General features: G+C 38.1%; 1 protein-coding gene across 4 annotated transcripts; it reads right to left on the bottom strand.

The window, feature by feature from the left end:
- Positions 1 to 3154: 3154 nt before the first annotated feature.
- Positions 3155 to 17214, bottom strand: LOC127437767 (creatine kinase U-type, mitochondrial). 4 transcript variants are annotated; one of them, XM_051692927.1, is made up of 11 exons: positions 17065 to 17214; positions 16687 to 16733; positions 15629 to 15838; positions 12100 to 12298; positions 11906 to 12001; positions 10396 to 10617; positions 10143 to 10228; positions 6334 to 6457; positions 5877 to 6011; positions 4118 to 4243; positions 3158 to 3973 (listed from the first exon to the last, which is right to left on the bottom strand). In XM_051692927.1, exons 3-11 carry the CDS (start codon positions 15778 to 15780, stop codon positions 3860 to 3862), a joined length of 1254 nt encoding a protein of 417 aa, XP_051548887.1. In that variant the 5' UTR covers positions 15781 to 15838; positions 16687 to 16733; positions 17065 to 17214; the 3' UTR covers positions 3158 to 3859. The 4 variants fall into 4 exon arrangements, with proteins under 4 accessions (XP_051548890.1, XP_051548887.1, XP_051548889.1 ...); XM_051692929.1 differs by having other exon boundaries at positions 16687 to 16961; positions 17065 to 17212; XM_051692930.1 differs by lacking the exon at positions 17065 to 17214 and having other exon boundaries at positions 3155 to 3973; positions 15739 to 15838; positions 16687 to 16708.
- Positions 17215 to 22638: the final 5424 nt, after the last annotated feature.

Raw genomic sequence — 22638 nt, forward strand, 5'->3', positions numbered from 1 at the left:
TCACAATATGTTATCAGAGATTTAGGGAACATGCCAAGTTGAAATACTGGCTTCTCCAAAAACAATGCTACAGCCAGTACAGGTGCATCTCAATAAATTAGAATGTCGTGGAAAAGTTCATTTATTTCAGTAATTCAACTCAAATTGTGAAACTCGTGTATTAAATAAATTCAATGCACACAGACTGAAGTATTTTAAGTCTTTGGTTCTTTTAATTGTGATGATTTTGGCTCACATTTAACAAAAACCCACCAATTCACTATCTCAAAATTAGAATACATCATAAGACCAATAAAAAAAACATTTTTAGTGAATTGTTGGCCTTCTGGAAAGTATGTTCATTTACTGTATATGTACTCAATACTTGGTAGGGGCTCCTTTTGCTTTAATTACTGCCTCAATTCGGCGTGGCATGGAGGTGATCAGTTTGTGGCACTGCTGAGGTGGTATGGAAGCCCAGGTTTCTTTGACAGTGGCCTTCAGCTCATCTGCATTATTTGGTCTCTTGTTTCTCATTTTCCTCTTGACAATACCCCATAGATTCTCTATGGGGTTCAGGTCTGGTGAGTTTGCTGGCCAGTCAAGCACACCAACACCATGGTCATTTAACCAACTTCTGGTGCTTTTGGCAGTGTGGGCAGGTGCCAAATCCTGCTGGAAAATGAAATCAGCATCTTTAAAAAGCTGGTCAGCAGAAGGAAGCATGAAGTGCTCCAAAATGTCTTGGTAAACGGGTGCAGTGACTTTGGTTTTCAAAAAACACAATGGACCAACACCAGCAGATGACGTTGCACCCCAAATCATCACAGACTGTGGAAACTTAACACTGGACTTCAAGCAACTTGGGCTATGAGCTTCTCCACCCTTCCTCCAGACTCTAGGACCTTGGTTTCCAAATGAAATACAAAACTTGCTCTCATCTGAAAAGAGGACTTTGGACCACTGGGCAACAGTCCAGTTCTTCTTCTCCTTAGCCCAGGTAAGACACCTCTGACGTTGTCGGTGGTTCAGGAGTGGCTTAACAAGAGGAATACGACAACTGTAGCCAAATTCCTTGACACGTCTGTGTGTGGTGGCTCTTGATGCCTTGACCCCAGCCTCAGTCCATTCCTTGTGAAGTTCACCCAAATTCTTGAATCGATTTTGCTTGACAATCATAAGGCTGCGGTTCTCTCGGTTGGTTGTGCATCTTTTTCTTCCACACTTTTTCCTTCCACTCAACTTTCTGTTAACATGCTTGGATACAGCACTCTGTGAACAGCCAGCTTCTTTGGCAATGAATGTTTGTGGCTTACCCTCCTTGTGAAGGGTGTCAATGATTGTCTTCTGGACAACTGTCAGATCAGCAGTCTTCCCCATGATTGTGTAGCCTAGTGAACCAAACTGAGAGACCATTTTGAAGGCTCAGGAAACCTTTGCAGGTGTTTTGAGTTGATTAGCTGATTGGCATGTCACCATATTATAATTTTTTGAGATAGTAAATTGGTGGGTTTTTGTTAAATGTGAGCCAAAATCATCACAATTAAAAGAACCAAAGACTTAAACTACTTCAGTCTGTGTGCACTGAATTTATTTAATACATGAGTTTCACAATTTGAGTTGAATTACTGAAATAAATGAACTTTTCCACGACATTCTAATTTATTGAGATGCACCTGTATATTCTACTTTGAAAAGTCCGTTCAGGGCCGGAATATCTGTTTGTGTTTTGGCCTGTGTGATTCCGCCCACTACGCATTTCCCAATAGTATTTCGACACCCCGGGTTGCCAGACTTGTAACAAGTTAGCGGGAAACAGTGCGATGCAGCCATGGAAGCCAGAGATACATCTAGCTAACATTGACAGAGTTATATATAAAAAATCCACGAGACGGTTTATAATTGGCTAACAACAAAAACATTGCAAACATATACATTAGCTGATCAGCTTGCAGTGTAAGGCTCGTCGCTTGCCATTGTCAGTTTGCTCGTTCCTGTTGCGTGTCCTCAACCTGGCAACCCGCGTGAGCTTCCAGACTGGGGAGGAGGGGACGGGGGGCGGGGGAGACAACTCTCTCCAATATCTTGAATTTGCACTGCAGTACCCATTTTAAACGCTTGATGTCAATGTTACATATTGCTCCTTTCAGAACTGTCTACAATGCTCTTGAAGTATGTTAAATAACAAGAAGCATTTCTGCTTCTGAGAAAGATTTTACTTTAAGCTGAAAGAGAGACATCTGATATCAGATGAACAGCAATTGAACGTTATCCTTCCCTTGTTTAAAAAGGAATGTTCCGGGTTCAATACAAGATAAGCTCAATCGCCTGCATTTGTGGCAGAATGTTGATTAAAAAAATTAAATTAAATTAAAAAAACTGTCCCTCCTTTTCTTAAAAAAAAAAAAAAAAAAAGCACAAATACAGTGAGGCACTTACAATGGAAGTGAATGGGGCCAATTTTTGGAGGATTTAAAGGCAGAAATGTGAAGCTTATAATTTTATAAAAGCACTTAATTGTTCTGTTAAAACTTGTGTATTATTTGAGCTGTAAAGTTGTCTAAATCATCATTTCTAGAGTAATTTTAGGGTTTGTTGACATGACATCGCCATGGCAATGAAACTGTAAAATTTTAGATAACTTTACACAGAAAAGGTTAGTAATTTTATGACACTAAAATCATGTTTACACGTATATTGTTTACATCCTGTGGCTATACTTTAGAAAAAGTTAGTATTTTAACGTTCAAAAATTGGCCCCCATTCACTTCCATTGTAAGTGCCTCACTGTAACCTCCATTTGTGCTTTTTTTTATTTATTTTTTTTAAGAAATGTTTATTTTTATTTTATTTTATTTTTTTAATCAACATTCTGCCACAAATGCAGTCGATTGAGCTTAGCTTGTATTGAACCCGGAACATTCCTTTTTAAACGAGTGAAGGATAATGTTCAATTGCTGTTCAACTGATATCAGATGTCTCTCTTTCAGATTTGTGCTTTTTTTTTTTTTTTTTTTTTTTTTAAGAAAAGGAGGGACGAGTCAAAATAAATTTGAGTGGTAATCAATATTATGCCACAAATGGTGTCAATTGAGCTGAACTTTTATGGAACTCGGAACATTCCTTTAACATTTAATATTTTATTGGCAGGTATCCCTGCTGATTTGTGTAATATCAGGGTCAGGATTGGCTATTTTCAACAATGTAAACTGAATGTCATCCATCCATTCATCAATGGTCATTGATCAGGATATGAGCTTTCTAACATAATGGTACATGGAAGCTGTTTTTTAACAGTGTTACTGTCACCTTTGACAAGACTCATGCTGAGTCTACTGAAAACAATGACAGAGTGGGAAAAGATAAAAAAAAAAAAAAAGCTTGTCATGTGGCAGATACCTTAATACTTTTAAATATGATGAACTTTTGCTAGTTAACCTGAATAACACCAGCTTAAACATGCATTATTTCAGTGGACTATGGAGTTTGGGCTTTCATGTACAACCACAGTAAAATACACAATAAAAACACACTGCAGTGAAAGTCCTTCAATAAGCATTTATATCGTCATCATCTTTTTCAAAAACATCTGTTTAATTCTCTTAAACCTGAGGCAATCTTGACAATGGTTATAATAGCATTATTGCAACACAATCAAGTAAATTACAATGTGACAAATCATTAGTGCCACATTAACACAATCATGAAGTATGATACATTCACTCCTGTTTTTATACTGGAGTGCAGTATGACTGATGTAACACACAGAGGCATGCTGTATGGAACGGTATAAGCAGAATATTGAAGGAAAAATGACAGACAGGAGGAAGGGAGGAGCCAGGAGAAGGAGGAGCAAAGAAGGGGCGAGGTTACTGCCAGTCTATTTAAACTGGCTGATGGGTGTGGGGATTTTGATGTCTTGGCCTTTCTCCAATTTCTTCTCACACTCAATAAGGTAGGTCACTCCGTCAATCACAGTCTGCACTAGTTGGACCTGAGCACACAACAGACAAGAGGTTTACAGTTATTATAAAGTAAGGTAATAACTACATATTTTTCTATGTTAAATGCTCATAATGAAGTTATCATGTGCTGCAACAGACTTCTTTCTTGTGTTCTGCAGTTTCATGCCACTGACCTCTGATTGGCCCAGCCTGTCTAGATTGGAAATGTCAAAAGTGCTTCCAACAGCTGCTGTGTCCACTCCCCCGGTCCCTCTCTTCTGGAGCCGCAGGTGGTCCAGGATTTTAGGGAAACGAGGATCCTGCAAAAGAAAAGATATATACAGTAAAAATGCAAGACATGACATGTTCATGTGAACTATGGATTAACTAATAAATTTAATCCACAACAGACATGATATACAGTATAAATGTTAACTTAGAATAGTATCAAAATATGCAGAAGGGGTGATTTATTCTTCAGCGGAATAGACAATACCCTACAAATGCAAAAACACAGTAACTAAGGCAACACTGAACCTGAGAAAAATGGCTTTTTTGATTACTCCATTTTCTCTAAATCTGAGCATAGTTGAGCCAAATCTGTCAGTCACATAGTCTAAAACAGGGTTTTTTTTATGTTAAGGACCCCCAAATATGACAATCCATTATTGTGGGACACCCATTCAAAAAATATAAAAGTATCTAAATATTTTCATGAATAACGACCCATGTATTCTCTGTATAAATAATAGCATGAAATTATACAGAAAATAATAAAAATATTTTATGACAAAACTAATTATTTAATCTGGAAAATATGAACTTTGTATTAGGTTCACAGCATATCTTTTTTTTTTTTTTTTTTTTTGTCAGTGTCAGTTAATTTATGGCACTTTTTCAAAATTGAAAATTCTCTCATTTACTCACTCTCATGCCATCCCAGATGTGTATGACTTTCTTTTTCTGCAGAACACATATTAAGATTTTTAGAAGAAGATCTCAGCTCTGTATGTCCATGCAATGGAAGTGAATGGTGACTAGAACTTTGAAGCTCCAAAAAAGCACATAAACGCAGCATAAAAGTAATCCATAAGACTCCAGTGGATTAATCCATGTCGTTAGATGCGATATGATGTGAGAAACAGATCAATGTTTAAGTCCTTTTTTACTATAAATTTCCACTTTCACATTCTTCTTTTGATTTTTGGTGATTCGCATTCTTCGTGCATATCACCACCTTCTGGTAAAGCTGGTAAAAGTTGGACATTTATAGTAAAAAAGGACTTAAATGTTGATCTGTTTCTCACCCACACCTATCATATTGCTTCTGAAGACACAGATTTAACTACTGGAGTCTGATGAATTACTTTTATTCTGCCTTTATGTGCTTTTAGAGCTTCAAAGTTCTGGCCACCATTCACTTGCATTGTATGGACCTACAGAATTGGGATATTCTTCAAAAAATCTTTGTTTGTTTTCTGCTGATGAGATGAGAGGATTTTAAATTTTTAGGTGAACAATTCCTTTAATAGAACTAATCAGTGTGCAGGCTAAAGACAACAGTAGCGATTAAAAACATCTTAGAAAAACACAACACACAAACTATTCTTGAACATCTGTTGTGAGAAAGGACAGATGGCCACTTAGAAATACTGTTTGGTAGATGCAGATTTGGTTTGCAGTCCTTACTGTTCAAATACATTTTGTAAAATATTATCTTCCCTCAAATTTTCTGCAGACCCCCTAGCTCCCCATTGCGGCCCCATGGGAGACCCCAGATTCCAGTTTGAAAACCCTTGGTCTAAAAGACCAGATTTCACTGCTCAATTTTGTCTCAATTTTGACTAAATTTGTAGTCACTGCATTTTGCATTTGCATTGGAGCACAGAATATAAACATTTCCGCTAGGTCATATTTTAGAGAGAGTTCGTCATTAATTTCTGGAGAGAGCACCTTGCTGAGACGAGGAAGGTTAACATGGACACCGGCTCGTAGGCCTGTGCCCAGGTTTGATGGGCAGGTGAGGATGTAACCCAGATGCTCGTTCCACATGAATTCCCAACCTTTCTCCTGTATCAGTCTCTCAACCTGAGGGACACAATAAGTTCTTGTGAGAATGATCCATGAGTGATCTGTTCAACTAAAAAGCATAATCAAAAATATATTTACAATTTCCCCTTTAGAATCAGCAACTAACACAAACTAAGACAATGGCGCACACACATAATTACACACAGATGCAAGTCTGGTAAGATGATGTGTTTACAACTGTATGTCCACAAAAGGGCATTTCTCACAGCTGCAATAAACACAGCTGCAGTGTCTCTCACAGAGCACTGTTGGATAAATAATGAAGGCTTGTGCAGCTTTGGCACTGACCAAGAGACAATATGCAAGTGTGTGAGCTCACCTCTTGAAGGCCCTTGCAGAAACGCTCAAAGACCCTCTTCATGTTGCCCCCCTTCTCCATTGAGATCACACGAGTGTGGTCTTCCTCATTGATCCACACCAAGAAGGTTTTCTCGTTGTTATGCCTGCCATTGAAAGACATCAGTTTATTCAATATCATCTGCAGCAATATTGAGGCCATTATCTTTGGCCTGTAAACATATCCATGTGACCAGGAGTACATATAACCATATACTGTATATAGTATTTGCAACCAATAGAGGCGACACACAAAGAGAGGGGTGCCGAATCAAACCATAAAGGGTATAAGTCAGGCATTACCCATGTCATTAGTGCTTTGCTAGCTCAAAAACACCAGAGTATTAAAGAGGTATTTTCCAAATCAAGTTTGACTGGAGACAGCAGGAAGAAGAGAATGAATATTGCAGGAGATGTTAGCAAGCTTTAGGCACACTGCGTGATTAATATCGGACCCGAGCGTAAGGCTTGAGACTATCTGGGGCTATAACGCTACCCTGGCAGAGAGCATTGTCAGCCATAAAACCACTTAACCCTTACAGCCAAGAGAACACTACCATAATGAGAAAAACAGCAGCTGTCAAAGGTGCTGTAAGCGATTTTTTTATTAAATGGCAAGAAAAAAATGCCCCTATTACCTGACAGATATCACTGAATTAGGTGTTCTGAAATATCACACCATCTCCGTGACAGCCCTAGGCTCTGTACAGAGTTTTTAAGATCAAATTTAAGACTTTTTAAGACCTTTTTCAAGACCTGAACAAATAAAATCAATACCATATCCTATACCAAAACAAACCCACACAATCTCAAAATAAATCATGTATTACAGACACTTACTTAAACAGGCAGGGGCACACATTCAACATGGCCTTAACATTGCTTATCAGTAAAACAAGGTAGGATATATGCAAGTTTAAAATACTCAAGACATGTTTTCCACATATATATCACATTAAAATTGTTTAATGTATCGTTATATATATAAATACAAATTAGAGGTCGAACGATATTGGATTTTGCTGATACAATGATGTGTTGAAAGACAGGCAATTAATCTGACAATAGTATATTGCATATATTAAAGGAATATTCCAGGTTCAACACAAGTTAAGCTCAATCAAAAGCATCTGTGGTATAATAGATTCCCACACACACACAAAAAAAAAAAAAAAATTAGACTCGTCCCTTCTTTACGTAAAAAAAAGTCAAAAATCGAGTTACAGTGAGGCACTTAAAATGGAAAGTGAATGGGGCCAATTTTTGGAGAGTTTAAAAGCAGAAATGTTAAGATTATAATTTTATAAAAGCACTTACATTAATTCTTCTGTTTAAACTCGTGTTATTTGAGCTGTAAGTTTGTTTAATTTGTCATTTTTACAGTCATTTTAGGGTTTTAGGGTTTGTTGACATTAAGGAAGTTGTAAAATTGGCTATATCTTTACACAGAACATACATATTGTTCATGTCTTGTGGCAATACTTTTGAAAAATGAATATTTAAATGTTCAAACATTGGCCCCATTCACTTCCATTGTAAGTGCCTCACTGTAACCCAGATTTTTTGTTTTTTTAAAGAAAAGAAGGGGCAAGTCAAAATAATTTTTGTGGTAATCAACATTATGACACAAAAGCTGTCGACTGAGTTTAACTTGTATTGAACCCGGAATATTCCTTTAAATGTATATTTTATATTGTCTTTCATCCTGTGATGGGGAGGGCCAGACAGAGGCTACAAGAGTCCAAATTGAATTAAATTCCAGATGCAGTTTATGGTAAATACCAATAAGCAGGAAAAAAGATTTGATTTATAGCGTGAGACTTTTAACTTTAAAGACTGAAATACACCGGGGACTCTTATTTTGAAATGTTTGCGCTTCACTGCTTCCAGCTGCTCATTCAAACAGATAAGGGATATAAAATGTGCACTCCTACAATAATCTACAATGTATTACATTATAAACAATTAAAAGTAAACACTGTCATATTTTATCAACACTATATCATTATCAACAGTTAATGCTTGTCATATATTTCCGATATGGCCTAATGATTACGAACTGCTTTGCAACAGCTGGAAACACTGACAAGCCCCTACGTGCTCGGACAAAATATAACAGTGCCACGTTTTCACTTTGAAGAACGCAGCGCATGCATTTATTTTATTAAATCTAAATTTAAGTTTGATAATCAGATTAGGTCATATTACGATTCCCATCTTTCTACCCCCAAATTTAAGACCTCTTTAAATGATAATTCAGACTTTTGTTGTATCATTTAAAATATTTAAGACTTTTTATGACCTTAAATTTTTGAAATCTGAATTTAGCACAGCTTTTTAAGATTTTTTAAGGATCCTCGGGAACCCTGGTAAACTGCAAACAAAAATGTGACTGCAGGCCAGTCCGTGTACCTTCGGATAATTTGTTTTCTTGTTTTTGTCTTCAGAATGGAATGACCAATAAACCGACTGTTTACTTATTTTAATCTAGAAAGAAATGATTACAACTGAGAGAACACTTTTCTTTTTCTTTTTTTTTCTTTCATATAAGAACTAGAAAAACAGGAACTCTATTTCTTGTTTTTTCATTCAAGCGCTTAAAATAAGTGTACAATCTCATTATTTGATTTGCACAAGTGGATGGATGTGACGCCCATTTCTACTGATTGGTTAAACCTGCAATGTCATCTGTCCTTCCTCATTCCTTTTCTTCAGAATAAAAGCCTTTTCACACGGGACATGGCGAGTGCTAAATCACTGCAAGTTTATCACATTGAGGACAGCTGTGTGGTTTCAGGTGTGCACGTTGCCATGGCAACAGTCAGAAAGGACTTTATTTTGCCCGACATGTCTATATGTATACCTTTTTAAAAGGAAATATCGGTGGGGGTGTAAATTTGTGTCCATATACAGTATGTTTATGTGTTAAACAGAACAGAATGAACCTCCCTATTTTAATGGCTACAAAAAGTTTTCATTTTATTTTTAGGATACAACATCTAACCATGAACTGATTGAATAAAATGAAACCCTTATCCATTATGCAGTTGTCTCTCTTTAACATCTGGACTATATGATCTGCATACAGACACGATGTTACCTTCACTATATGCGTTCAACCATTATGCAATAAAATATTATTTATGGACAGCAAATGTGTTTAAAACGTAATGGGAATTAAGTAAAATAATTGTTGTACGTAGCCTATGTAAAGCTTTTCTTGCACTTAGGTTGGATTGTTGCGGATCAGTCAGTGTCTATCAACCTTGCGTATGTCACCTGTCTATGGTGCTTAAAGTAATTCAGTTTCACCTGGTGCTTTGAGTAAATACATGACGTTTTCAAGGGGGTGGGGGTGTTGCACAAGTTGCGTTCAGTGTTTCTTGTCTTTGTTTAAACGTGACATTTCGTGACATTTCGAGCATTTATCTCACAAAAATGAGAAAACGAATTATCCGAAGGTACACGGACCCAGGCCACAGTCCTAGTTTCTTACATCAATACTGCAGAAGTACCACAGGAAATATCTGACAATGGGAGGCCTTGGAGTCAAAAAGGTTGAGAACCACTGATCAAGTGCATGCTTACATAGAAAGAAAAAAAAAAAAACAGTGCTGACTGATGCAAAAATGCATTCGGAATGATAATCTACCAACTTAGAGTGTGGTAGATGGAGTGGATCATTCAGCTGCATAAGCAACTGATTCCTATTTACAACTATCGCAACTGTACAATGTACAGTATCTTTGGAGGGCAGGTGGTCGCTTCCTTCTTACTGAAAGTTATGCTCACCAGATGCCTCTCGCGTCGGGCCAGTCACGAGCCATGCCTGCACATGTCAGCAGGGGCGACACAGGTTTATCGAACAGGAAATGATCCTGCATAGTAAAACAAAAATAAATAGTGCATTACTTAGTCAAATCTGATATACGCATTTCACAGTGTGAATAAAGATTATAGGGTTGAGTGAACAACAGCTAATGCTGTCTCGATTGAATTGTTGACAGGGTTCAGCAATCATTACATAGATAGCGTATATACCCACATCAATAAGCTGCTGCTGCTCCTGTTCAGTCATTAGAGTGAGACTGTAGTATTTGCCAGCCAAATCACCCTGTAGGCCTCCCACAGCATCAACCACAACTCTCTCCACCTCTCTGCGCTCAGCACGGGTGCAGGCTGGGGGCAGGCTCAGGCCCCGGATACTCCTGCCTGTCCTGACTCTTGACGACAGCACGTACTTCTCATCGAACAAGCCACCACGTATCTGATGGGACGAAAGATGGCCAAGACTTAACACAATGGAAATAACCTGAAACTTTAACATTCCTGTTTGTAACTTGCCATACCATTTAAAAGAAATGCAAATCTATCTATTTGGTTCCCCCCAATCTGTAACTAATATTTGGTTACAGCCTTGATTCTGTCACCAAAAAGTGTATAAAATGACAAACATGACTCTAAATTACTATTGTTGAAGATGCAAATATATCGGGTAGTTACCGCAACATATACACAGTAAAAAAATACACATAATAAAAATGTTGTATTTTAGATGTAAAAAGAATGATTTTACCATATAATTAACGGTCAAAATATATATATGTTTAACAAAATTTGTTAAAATTACAGTAAAAAAAACAATAATCGGGCATTCCCAGAAGTCCTTGTGTGCACTGTAAAAAAAAAATCTGTTAAAGGAATATAATATTGATTATCACAAAATGTATTTTTGACTTGCCCCTCCTTTTCTGAAAAAAAAAAAAAAAGCAAAAGTCTGGGTTCTAGTGAGGCACTTACAATGGAAATGAATGGTGTCAATCCTTAAATGTTAAAATACTCACTTTTTCAAAAGTTTTGCCACAAGACAAGAACAATATGCATGTAAACAGGATTTTAGTGTGATAAAATCACTTACTAACCTTTTCTACATAAAGTTATAGCCAATTTTACAACTTGGTTGCCATGACGATGTAATGTCAACAAACCCTAAAACCTTAAAGTGACTTTAAAAATGACAATTTAAACAACTTTACAACTCAAATAATACATGAGTTTTAACAGAAGATTTAATGTAAGTTCTTTTATAAAATTATAAACATTTAAAATTATAAACCCTATATAAATTAGCCCCATGTAAGTGCCTCTCTGTAACTTTGATTTTTGCTTTTTTAAAGAAAAGGACGAACGAAACTAAATTAATTTTAGTGGTAATCAACATTATCCCACAAATGCTGTCGATTGAGGTTGACTTCTATTGAACCCGGAATATTCCTTTAAATTTACGGTAAAATACCGGCGGTTGCCAGAAATTTACCGGCTTTACGGGATACAGTTTTGATGCTTGTACTGTATATTATCAAATGATATACTAATATTAATTTAATATACTGACCTTCTTGAACTATAAAAGACTGTTTTTCACTTAAAAATGTATTGTTAATCACCATAGTAACCACAAAAGGCCACATGATGACTTAAAGTTCATCAAGAGTGACCCTTCCAAGAGCAATTATTAATACATATGTTGAGACAACTAAAACATTCCCTCTTACCTTACTGGCATCCAGGTCAGTGGGGTGCTTCATAGTGCAGGGGTCATAACCATTGTGCCTTTCTTTGATGACTGGGTTAAAGAGGTCAGCAAAGACCTGCATGAAACAGGTTTGGTGAGCTGTAGTCCTCCATAAAAATTGCCTTCTCTTAATACGCCTGACTATCTGTCTCTAATAATATCCGCTCATATTACCTCATATGACTCTTCATCCCCTGCCACCATGCCGACTGTCTTTATAAAGGGATGGCCTGGATTGTCCACACCTGTTTGGATGGCTTGGTCCAAAGTGTACCCATTCGGAGTGGCTTTATCACACAGCTTGGCGTATACGGCAGGTGACATGTGACTGGCCATACAATTGTTGTGCTTCCGCAAATCTGGATATTCAGCGCTGTTGGGTAATATGAAAGAGCCAGAGCGAATGCAAACAATTTGATAATTTTTAGAAAAGATTTCATTTTACAAAATTCCGGACAACGGCTGTGTCTCAACATCTAGTGAGTTACCAACTTAGACAACATTTCTGTTCATAACTGCCGCACTCTGAACATGTCAAAACCAACTGACGGGCCTTTTACACCAGTAGTTTTTCTATGTAAGCATGTGCTATATATACGTTTTTGACAGTTGCGGCACGTGTCACTATTTTTACATATTATTTTATCTCTATTTTATCTCACACAGAAGCCCTGCGGATTTTAGGTGCCATGTCTGTTTAAAAAGAATTTCAACTTTTAAAAATGCATCTCGAGACATCTGCGTTCTACTCTTTTTGTGACGCTACGTAGGTTTTTTTTTTTTTTTTTGCCCAGAACCGCGTTCCGTGTGATTGGCCCCTAACAAGACAGTATTTTGGGCATCATAGACTTTGAACATTAGGGCCATCTTTCATTTTCGATGGGAATGAAAACGAGGCGGTAAGGAAGGGGTGAGGAATCTTTTTTCCATTAAGGGCCATTCGAGTATTTACTAAATTATTCACAGGCCATACAGTTGCTTGCAATTTCTGATTGTGGGTTGAAATTAACAAACGCATTCCGTTACGTACTCACGCACCAAGAAAAAACACTAAAAGGTCTGTCTATTTTACAATACTTTGCGTTGTTATCATTTAAATATATTTTATAACATTATTTTAATTGTTTTTTGTTTTTGTTTTTCCAGTTAACTGAATCAAGGCCATTTTTTTTTTTATTTTTTATTTATTTTTTTTTTTGCTTTTTAAATATTTCTCAAATGGCCCTATGGGCCAGGTAAAATGATTTCGGAGGCCTTATACTATGGCCCTTAGGCCTGACGTTCCCCACCCCTGCTGTAAGGGATAAAATAGCCCTCTCTTCAATGACATGCACTGTATAAAGCTATCAAAAAGCTCTTAGATCATATAATTTTCCACAACTCTTGTTGTCTGGGGTTTTTTTGTCTTCTGAAATTTCTTGGTAAGATATTTTTCAATGTTTCTTCAGCGGAACAATCCAAAATAACTTCAAACAACTGTACAACCTGTTGAAAAGACTGTACGTCTGTCCCTAACAGCCTCGTTGTCATTCCAGTCAAAAATCAAAGATGGCGCTGATTTGAACAAGGTTCACTAGGTTTTGAGACACGGCCAATGTTCAACCAGTACAGGTGCATTTTAAACGCAAAATAATTGCATAATCAACACATGCATACATATCTGAGTCAAATTAATAACATTTATCGCCTACCCATTCCTCACTTTGTACAACCCTAATTCCGAAAAAGTTGGGACAGTGTGAAAAGTGCTAATAAAAACAATAAGGAGTGATTTGTAAATTATATTCACCCTTTGCTATATTGAAAGCACTACAACTACACCTTATATGAGGTTTTACCTTGTGAATTTCATTGTTTTTTTGTTTTTTTAAATGTACAGTAATTTTAAATCAGATGATTGCAACACGCTCCAAAAAAGTTGGGACAGTCGAGTGTTTGCCAATGTGAAACATCACCATTTCTTATAATAAGACTTATTAAGCATTTAGGCACTGAAGACACAAGTTTGTTAAGTTTAGAAAGTGGAATTTTCCCCCAGTCATCCATTATGTAGGTCTTTAGCTGCACAATTGTACGGGGTCTTCATTGTCGTATTGTGCGCTTCATAATGTGCCACACATTCTCAGTTGGAGACAGGTCAGGACTGCAGGCCAGCAAATCTAGCACCCACACTCTCTGCTTACACCATGTACTTGAAATCTGGGCAGTATTTGGTTTGAAGTTGTCCTGCTGGAAAATGCAGGGACGTCCCTGGAAAAGATGGTGCTGGATGGCAGTATATGTTGCTCCAAAATTTGTACATATCTGTCTGCATTCATGGTGTTCTCACAGATGTGCGAGTTACCCATGCCATGGGCACTGACACACCTCTGGCCCATACAGACACTGGCTTTTGGACCTGACGCCGATAACAGCTTGGATGGTCCTTTTCCTCTTTGGCCCGGAGAACACGATGGCTGTGTTTCTCAAAAACTATTGGAAATGTGGACTTGTTGGACCAAAAAACACGGTTCCACTGTTCTACTTTCCATCTAAGATGAGACCGAGCCCAGAGAAGTTGGCAGCGCTTCTGGACAGTGTTGATGTAGGGCTTCTGCTTTGCATAGCAAAGTCTTAACTTGCATCTGTGGATGAAGCGGCGAGAGGTGTTGACTAACAAAGATTACTAAAGTAATCCCAAGCCCATGTTCGTGATATCTATTACAGATGAATGATGTTTTTAAGACATTGATGTCTGAGGGATCAGAGATCACACACATTCAGAAGTGGTTTTTGTCTTGCCCTTTACGCACTGAGATTTGACCAGATTCCTTGAATCTTTTAGGGTGAAATGCCCCAAATCCTTCCAGTTTGTCTTTGGGGAACATTGTTATCAAAGTGATGGATTATTTGCTGAAGCATCTGTTGGCAAATTGACAAGTCTTGAATGATCTTTGCTCTAGAAGGACTAGGCTGTTTTTGGAGGCTCCCTATATACTATGACACGATTGCCTCACCTGTTTAACATCTCCTGTTTCACATCCCCTTGTTATTTCAACTCATCAAATTGATATTAGTCTTAAATTGCCCCGTCTCAACTTTTTTGGAGCGTGTTGCAATCATCTGATTTGAAATTACTGTACATTTTCAAAAAAAAAAATATATATATAATAATAATAATTCACAAGGAAAAACATCATATAAGGTGTAGTTGTAGTGCGTTCAGTACAGCAAAGGGTGAATATTATTTACAAATCACTCCTTTTTGTTTTTATTAGTATTTTTCATACTGTCCCAACTTTTTCGGAATTGGGGTTGTATATGCAAAGAGTGAAAATTAAAAGGATTTATATACGAGTATCATTATAGGCTACTGTATTTAACAGACATTATAGGTCTAGATGAGAAAATGTGTTGATGTGGTATTGTTGCGAACACAGCATACGGTAACAGCATTCTGCATTAATTCACAATGCTTTTTTGTATAATATAATATAATATAATATAATACAAAATGTAATTTTTATTTATTCCCACACGACCAGGGGCGGTGGATTTTGTAACACTGTGTCTAACTGGATCAGCCCTGAGTCTGTCAATAACCCAGAATCAATAAACATGCCTACTTAGGCATTTGTGTGACATTCCATTCCATTTTACATTGTTGGAATATCAGCCAACGCGATGCAATTAGCTTTACCGTTTGCACAGAGAACCCAGTTACCTGGGAGGATAGATTCTCCGGACGTTCGCTCCTGCACTGACATGCTGCTCTCTATTCAGGAAGAATCCCACGGTCAAAGACCCCGCACCAAACAACGACAAGATGCCCACCTTCCTTTTACTGGATAAAATCCTTGTAAAGCTGCTTGCCATTTTTCAAAGCCCACAAAAGCCAAACAGCTTAGACGAGATCTCTCCAAATGATGTCGATCTTGAAGAATGGACAGACAGAAAGACAGACACAGGGATTATAGGCAGAAGTTGGAGGATGCAGGGGAATGCTGCGGATATAGATGCCCTTCTGCCAACAGAACGGCCGCCCGATCACCCTCCCCTCCGAGAGGCGCTTACACGGAAACACACACTATAATGATTCAGAAATCTGAGTGAGATCCGTGCACTATTTTCCACCCCTCTAAAAAAAATCCACCCCTCTTTAGGATTGTAGATTACCTCCATTTACCCATACACTAAATATTATTTCATTAAGATCTCCAAGGTTATGCATTTTAACAATTAGGCTAATTATTTTACTAGGGTGCCAAAAGGCAATAATAAATGTGTTGTTAAAAATGAAGCTCTTCTGGCTGTTCTTTTGGACCATGTACGTAACTTTGAAGCCTATTGGTTCAGCGAGTTGATTTTTACCTGTAAAGTGAAAAACCACACGGCACGCCCGTCTGAGACACGCGCATGCGCACTAGAGATTAAAAAGATGCGAATGCCTTGTATAAATTATATGGTTATTTAGATATGGACAGAGGTCATTTAAGAGGGTGAGATACTATGAGGTTAACTTGAACACACTCAATCTCAAATTCAGTCAAAGTTGGCCTATGATTGAAAATTAAGTTAAATTAAGATTGTTTTAATGTACACTATGTTTCTAACTATTCTAAAATACAATGTGTTTGCTTGCCTCCAACATTACATACTGGAATTAGCACACTTTTCCCCCCTAACAGTGGCTATTGAACTTTAGCTTACAGTACCCATATATGCTGTATATGCCATATATGCATTAGGCCTAAATCTATGAGTCAAGTTCAGAGCACTCACCCTGGGAATGAAAATCCTGGTTTAAACCTCCCCCTCGGACCTGGGTACTTTGCAGAAATCATGTGAAATAAACAAGAGAATTACCGTTGGCAAAAACTTAAGCCTTTATAATAATCCCTTACTGATCTGCAGAGCAAACTGGTCATTATTGTGAGATAAAAACAGTGTTTAAATTATGCAAGCAAGAAACAAATTCAACGAATTGCCAGCTTCAGCTGATCCAGGGAGAGATTTGTTTGGAAATGTATCATCTTCATGTCATTTATCTAGCTGCACTAGAGAAAGAAAGATATACAGTTGATTTATAATTGTTCATAACACCTCTGTAACAGAAATGAACATGTATAGGTATATTTGAAATGAAATTCTAAGGCTTACCAGCTCAAATACACTTTTAATCAGTGCGCTGAAGTTGGTCTCCTTCTGAAGCAGGAACCAGGTACAAGGGCAATGCTTTTGCTTTCTTCAGAGCAGCTGAATAAAAATAGGTGTGGCCTTTTTTATTATAGTGCCATGGGTGTGTAAGATTTCCTTTTGTTTTGAAGTGTCCAGTAGTGAGTTAGAAAAAAAAAGGCCACTGTTATGCACTAGTAGCTAGTGTTACGTTTCCTGGTAACAAATCCCGACTGAATTCCTTATCTGTATCTGTTGTCATCAGAGCTGCCGTAGACTGGGCATGAGATAATGTGCCCATGAGTAAGTTCAAAGGTCACTGTGAGGAATCAATAAATGACACGTCCCAGTACAACCTTCTTTAAATCACAATTGCCTTGATACCCTAAACAAATATATAAAAATTGCTGAAAAAGCCTACATTATAGCAAAAGTGTCTTTAGCAAATCAACATTTCTCTTCATTAGGGCATTAATGTCTTCATCATCTGCATATGCATCATCTAATTTGATAAGTGATAATTGCCTAGATATTCAGTTAGGACCCTAATGGATGCTTAAGTCTTAACAGAAAGACCAGACAGTGGAAAGTAGCCATAAATAATCGTCAAAATGATTCTTTATGCAGGTAACAAACTATATGTACAGCACTGAACATATCAAAAGGCAATTTTTTTTTTGTAAACAAAAAGAACAAATAAGTATTGTGAACTTGATGACACTGACAGCCCCTTTCATATACAGTAATTTCAGCTGACACCTGTAGTACACATCCAAATGCTAACTATATGTTTCATAAATAAACAAAAGAAATGCAAGCAATGTAATTTCTGGATTGAAAAGTATTTATTAATTTATTGTAGCATCAAAAATGAGTTCAAAGTATGTGAACATGTTGAAATGTAAGTATTTGTTATAAATGTTGCCTGTATTGCAAGCAGAAAATAAATGAGGAAATTACTGTATGCTTGCTTTTGAGTCGCTTGAATAATAATACATAAATATTTTGGCATACTTTTGACATTCCGTGATGAAAAAGAAATCATCAAATTAATGAATATATACTCGCCTGAATAACATAAAATAGGTGTCGATTTAAAGACTTTACAATGCATATAGGCAATATAACCAGCTCTTACCAGGTGCATTTTAATTTGCTGACAAATTAGAAGTGTTCCATTTCCAGAACTTATGAAATATGATTATTTACTGAACACATATTGTCAAACCAGGGGCGGATTATGACTAGCAAGGGCCTCGGGGCCAATTTTCTTTTCTTTTAATAATGTATTATTGCCTTTTAAAGTGGCAATAATACATTATTAAATCTTTTAACTTCATCGAACACTTTAAATATTGAAGAATTTAACAATTAGACTCCTACAGCATCTACGCATGGGTTTGGTGAAACTTGACAAAGAGTTCAGGCAGTTTTGGCTCGCGCTGCTATATCTTTTGTAACTCATCTGAATGATGGGGTTCGCTCCATTCAGATGTGATTATCCCTACATCCTATTTTCTTCAAAGACTTTACCCTTCATTGTGAGCGCTTCGATGGGCTGAAAGGTGTGGGGCTCACAAATAGTGGTCATTTGGTCATTTTATTGGAAATTCTGTTTGCAATGACCCTACATCTTGGCTACAATTATTATTCTCCCATCAGAAAAGCCCTGAGAAGGCATCATTTAAGCCAAAATCCACTAGACTACATAACATTGGCAGAATATTTAAATGAGCTACAAGTCTGTTTTTGAATGTTCATAATTTCAAACTTCAGCTGTTAAAACTTACACACAAGCCCTTCTTTCTTTCTTTCATTTATTTCTGTAAGACCTGTACATTTTTTAACTTTAAGCATTTAAAAACTATTTATAAACGGTTTTGTCAAACCAACATTATTGTTTGTCTTGACAAACTTTACATATCTATTTTAATCAGTACTTTTGAACCACACAAAGTAAAATATCAATATTTTCTTTTTCCTCAACCACCTAAGCTGTTATTTTTTTGTAATGTAGTGCAAACATGCAGTTATAGCAATGAATGGTATAATTAATGTTTTTGTACGACAGCCCTTTTATACAAAGAATAAAGCTAAACCATATAAAGCCTAATATATGAAATAATAATCAGAAAATTATATTTTTTAAACCTGTTTAAACCAATTTTTCTTTAAAATAATGAAATTGTAAGCACGTTGCTTGAATTCAATATCATTAACCATTTAAACGCCATTGTTAATTTTACTTTATCAAAATTAGCAAAGTTTTCACATAAAAAAGGTGAACGCATCAAAATATGAAGGTAGCTATTTTGGAAATTATATAACAAGGTCTTCTACTTCCAGAAGAGCACAGAACACCAGGAGACAGTAGACATCTCATACAAATAGTGATGATGATGTAGAGACTAGAAAGGCATGTATCAAATACGATATGTGTGGAGTAATAGGGTTAAAGTGTGGCTCAAAATATTTAATTAGAAACAGGAAGGTAAAAGGGTCCTATAAGAGGGCTGGGGGCCCTCATAGTCAAAAGGCACTGCTGAGGGGGCCTTGAATAAGCTGTGGGGCCCACATATTTAAACATATATAACATTTGTTTTCAAAGTTGATGGGCCGTGAGACCTGGTAGTCAAGGTTTCCTGGGTACTGGCCCGGTCCCTAATTCACCTATGTGTAAAACATACGGTTAAATCATATTTCACTCACATCTCAAATTAAATCAAGTAATGGCCCGGAGAAAAAAAGCTTTTAGAGTTTATAAGCTGTAAACATATCTTTTGTCACATTTCTCTTGTAACTTCATGAAATACAAAAAAAAATAAATAAATAATAAAACAGCAGATGCTCCCGATTGAGACAATTTGTAATGATGACAGACTGGAGAAGGCAGGATCCAATTGCAGTTTTTAACAAAAACTCAGAAAACACTAGAGACAATGCAAAACTAGAACACAAAGCACATTACACACTGAATTAACCGAACAAGAACCGAAAATGAACAGAGGAAAACACAGGGATTAAATACAAAGAGAACTAATGATGAAAGGAGGGACACCTGACACTAATGAACACAAGGACCAATGAACAAAGACCATGAAAAAGAAATACAAAACCCATAAACAAACGAAAGACACGAAATGAACAATAAACATACATAGCGACCCCTGGTGGTCGCCCGGGTAATATTACAGAGACCCCCATCTAAGGAGCAGCTCCAGACACCTCCGTGAAGTTGGTACCCCATCTAGGGGCCGTTTACACGACAACGTTTTCAACTAAACACGCAAAACTTTATGCGTTTTGGCTGTTTGTTTACACGACAACGGCGTTTTGGGGCCTGAAAACGCAAACATTTGAAAACGGGTTTCAAAATGCAAGTTTTTGAAAACGATGCCGTTTTCGTCTCCGTGTAAGGATACCAAAACGTTATGCACAGGCGTATTACGTGTTCAGTCTATAGGCACGCGCGAGAGTACTTCAAAACACAATGGCGGACTACAGGACTGTGGTTGTGTTGCTCAAGATTTTGAGTTTATTGATGCTTCTCCAGCAAAGTAAATGTAGTAATAAAGCAACCTCATCATGCGTCCAGACAAAATTGCTTAATGCTTTCGCCATCTTCATTGTTTGTATTCACCGCTCTGTGGAAGAATGCTTATGTGCACAGGCGCGTAGTGTCTCTTTACAAAGTAACATCGACAACTACTGGCCTGGCATGCATAATACAGCGTTTTTAGTCGTTTTCGTGGATCCGTGTGAACGAGATCGTTTTGACAACGTTGTCGTCTGTACACGAAACTTTTCAAAAACGCAAAGGATATTTAGTACATATAACCATATTTAGTACATTGTTGTCGTGTAAACGTACCCTTAATTAAATAGTTACAGTGTTTCTTTTGATGGCACAAACCAGCACAAATCGAGCACAAACGAACGACACCGGTTTGGAGCGATTTGGACCACAGGGGCTGGAAATTGACATCACACCCCCAAAAAAATAATGTATTATATCTCAAACACCGAACCAGCACAAGCGTAAATTTTTGAGGTACAAATAAGCACAAGCGAATGGTATAGATTTGATAATGATTTAATTATATGGGGTGCCAACTTCACAGAGGTGCTCCACCTGAATCTCCTTAACACATAAAAACAAAAAGTTTATGGGAGGAGCAGGAGGCAGAAGCCCAGGGGCCAGAGCCGCAGAGGGCGGAGCCACAGGAGGAGGAGGCTCAGGGGGCGGAGCCACAGGAGGAGGCACCAGAGATGCAGCCATAGGAGGCAAGGGTTCAGGTAGCGGAACTGCAGGAGGTGGAGAATCAGAGTATATGGCAGCTGTGGATCCAGAGGTCTCAGACAGCAAGGCACTAGGGGACTCAGAGAGCAAGGCAATGGAGGATTCAAGGGGCTGAGCCATGGAAGACTCGAGTGGCAGAGCCACTGAACAGGGGTCAGCAGACTGGGCTGCGGCCGCTGGACAGGGGTCATACTGGAAGTGGGTGGCCGCTGGGCACTGAACAGACTGGTAGCTTGTGTCTGACAGGTGCTGGCCACTGGACTGAGCAACAGACAGATAAATGGCCTCAGGGAACAGGACAGGCTCGCCGACGGCCTCCATGGCCGTGAGCGCTGGCAACAGCAGGGGAACGGCCTCCGTGGCCATGAGTGCTGGCGTGGACTGGGAAGCAGAAGCCCTTCTTCTCCTCCTCCGGACGGCCATGAGCACTGGGACCGACGAGGACCTCAGGCGCTGGCTCTGGGACCGACGAGGACCTCAGGCGCTGGCCCTGGGACCGACGAGGACCTCAGGCGCTGGCCCTGGGACCGACGAGGACCTCAGGCGCTGGCCCTGGGACCGACGAGGACCTCAAGCGCTGGCCCTGGGACCGACGAGGACCCCAGGCGCTGGCCCTGGGACCGACGAGGACCTCAGGCGCTGGCTCTGGGACCATGGTAGACGAGGGTGCTGGCTCGTTGACATGGCAGGCGTGGGTGCTGGCTCGTTGACATGGCAGGCGTGGGTGCTGGCTCGTTGACCGTGGCAGGCGTGGGTGCTGGCTCGCTGACCGTGGCAGGCATGGACAACTGGACCACCAAGATGGGGCTTGCACGCTCAAAGGGTTTTTCATCATCATGAATCGTACCTAAAAGTCGGGAGCGGAATAAGAAAAAGGAAGAGGAGGAGAAAGGCAGCCAGACCACTGGTAAGAAATTAATGTTAATAGTGTTTATTCATTGCCATGCATTCAGTTGCAACAATTAGTTAGCTAACGTTTTGCATTTGTGTCCTGCTTTTTTTTATTTTATTTATTTTGTATTTATTTATTTTTTTTAATATATAAACATTTTAAGTTAATATATTAAAAAACCTGTTTAAAATATGCTTTATGATTTTAAAATTATGTCACCAATCAGTAACTGTTGTACAGCAACTGTTATAACAGAAAAAATACTAAGAAATTTTGTTCAGGCTACTACCTTAATAGAAAACATACTGTATATCCTGTATATAATCTGTCATTGACGTTTGAAATAAGTTTGTTTTGAAATATCACA

This window comes from Myxocyprinus asiaticus, chromosome 48 (assembly GCF_019703515.2).
Source record: "Myxocyprinus asiaticus isolate MX2 ecotype Aquarium Trade chromosome 48, UBuf_Myxa_2, whole genome shotgun sequence".
Lineage (NCBI taxonomy): Eukaryota > Metazoa > Chordata > Actinopteri > Cypriniformes > Catostomidae > Myxocyprinus > Myxocyprinus asiaticus.

Coding starts and splice junctions, on each gene's coding strand:
- LOC127437767 (XM_051692927.1), bottom strand. CDS start 15,780: ATGGCAAGCAGCTTTACAAGGATTTTATCCAGTAAAAGGAAGGTGGGC. Junction 12,002..12,099: donor GGGATGAAGAGTCATATGAG/GTAATATGAGCG, acceptor TGTTTCATGCAG/GTCTTTGCTGACCTCTTTAA. Junction 10,229..10,395: donor AGCAGCAGCAGCTTATTGAT/GTGGGTATATAC, acceptor TTTACTATGCAG/GATCATTTCCTGTTCGATAA.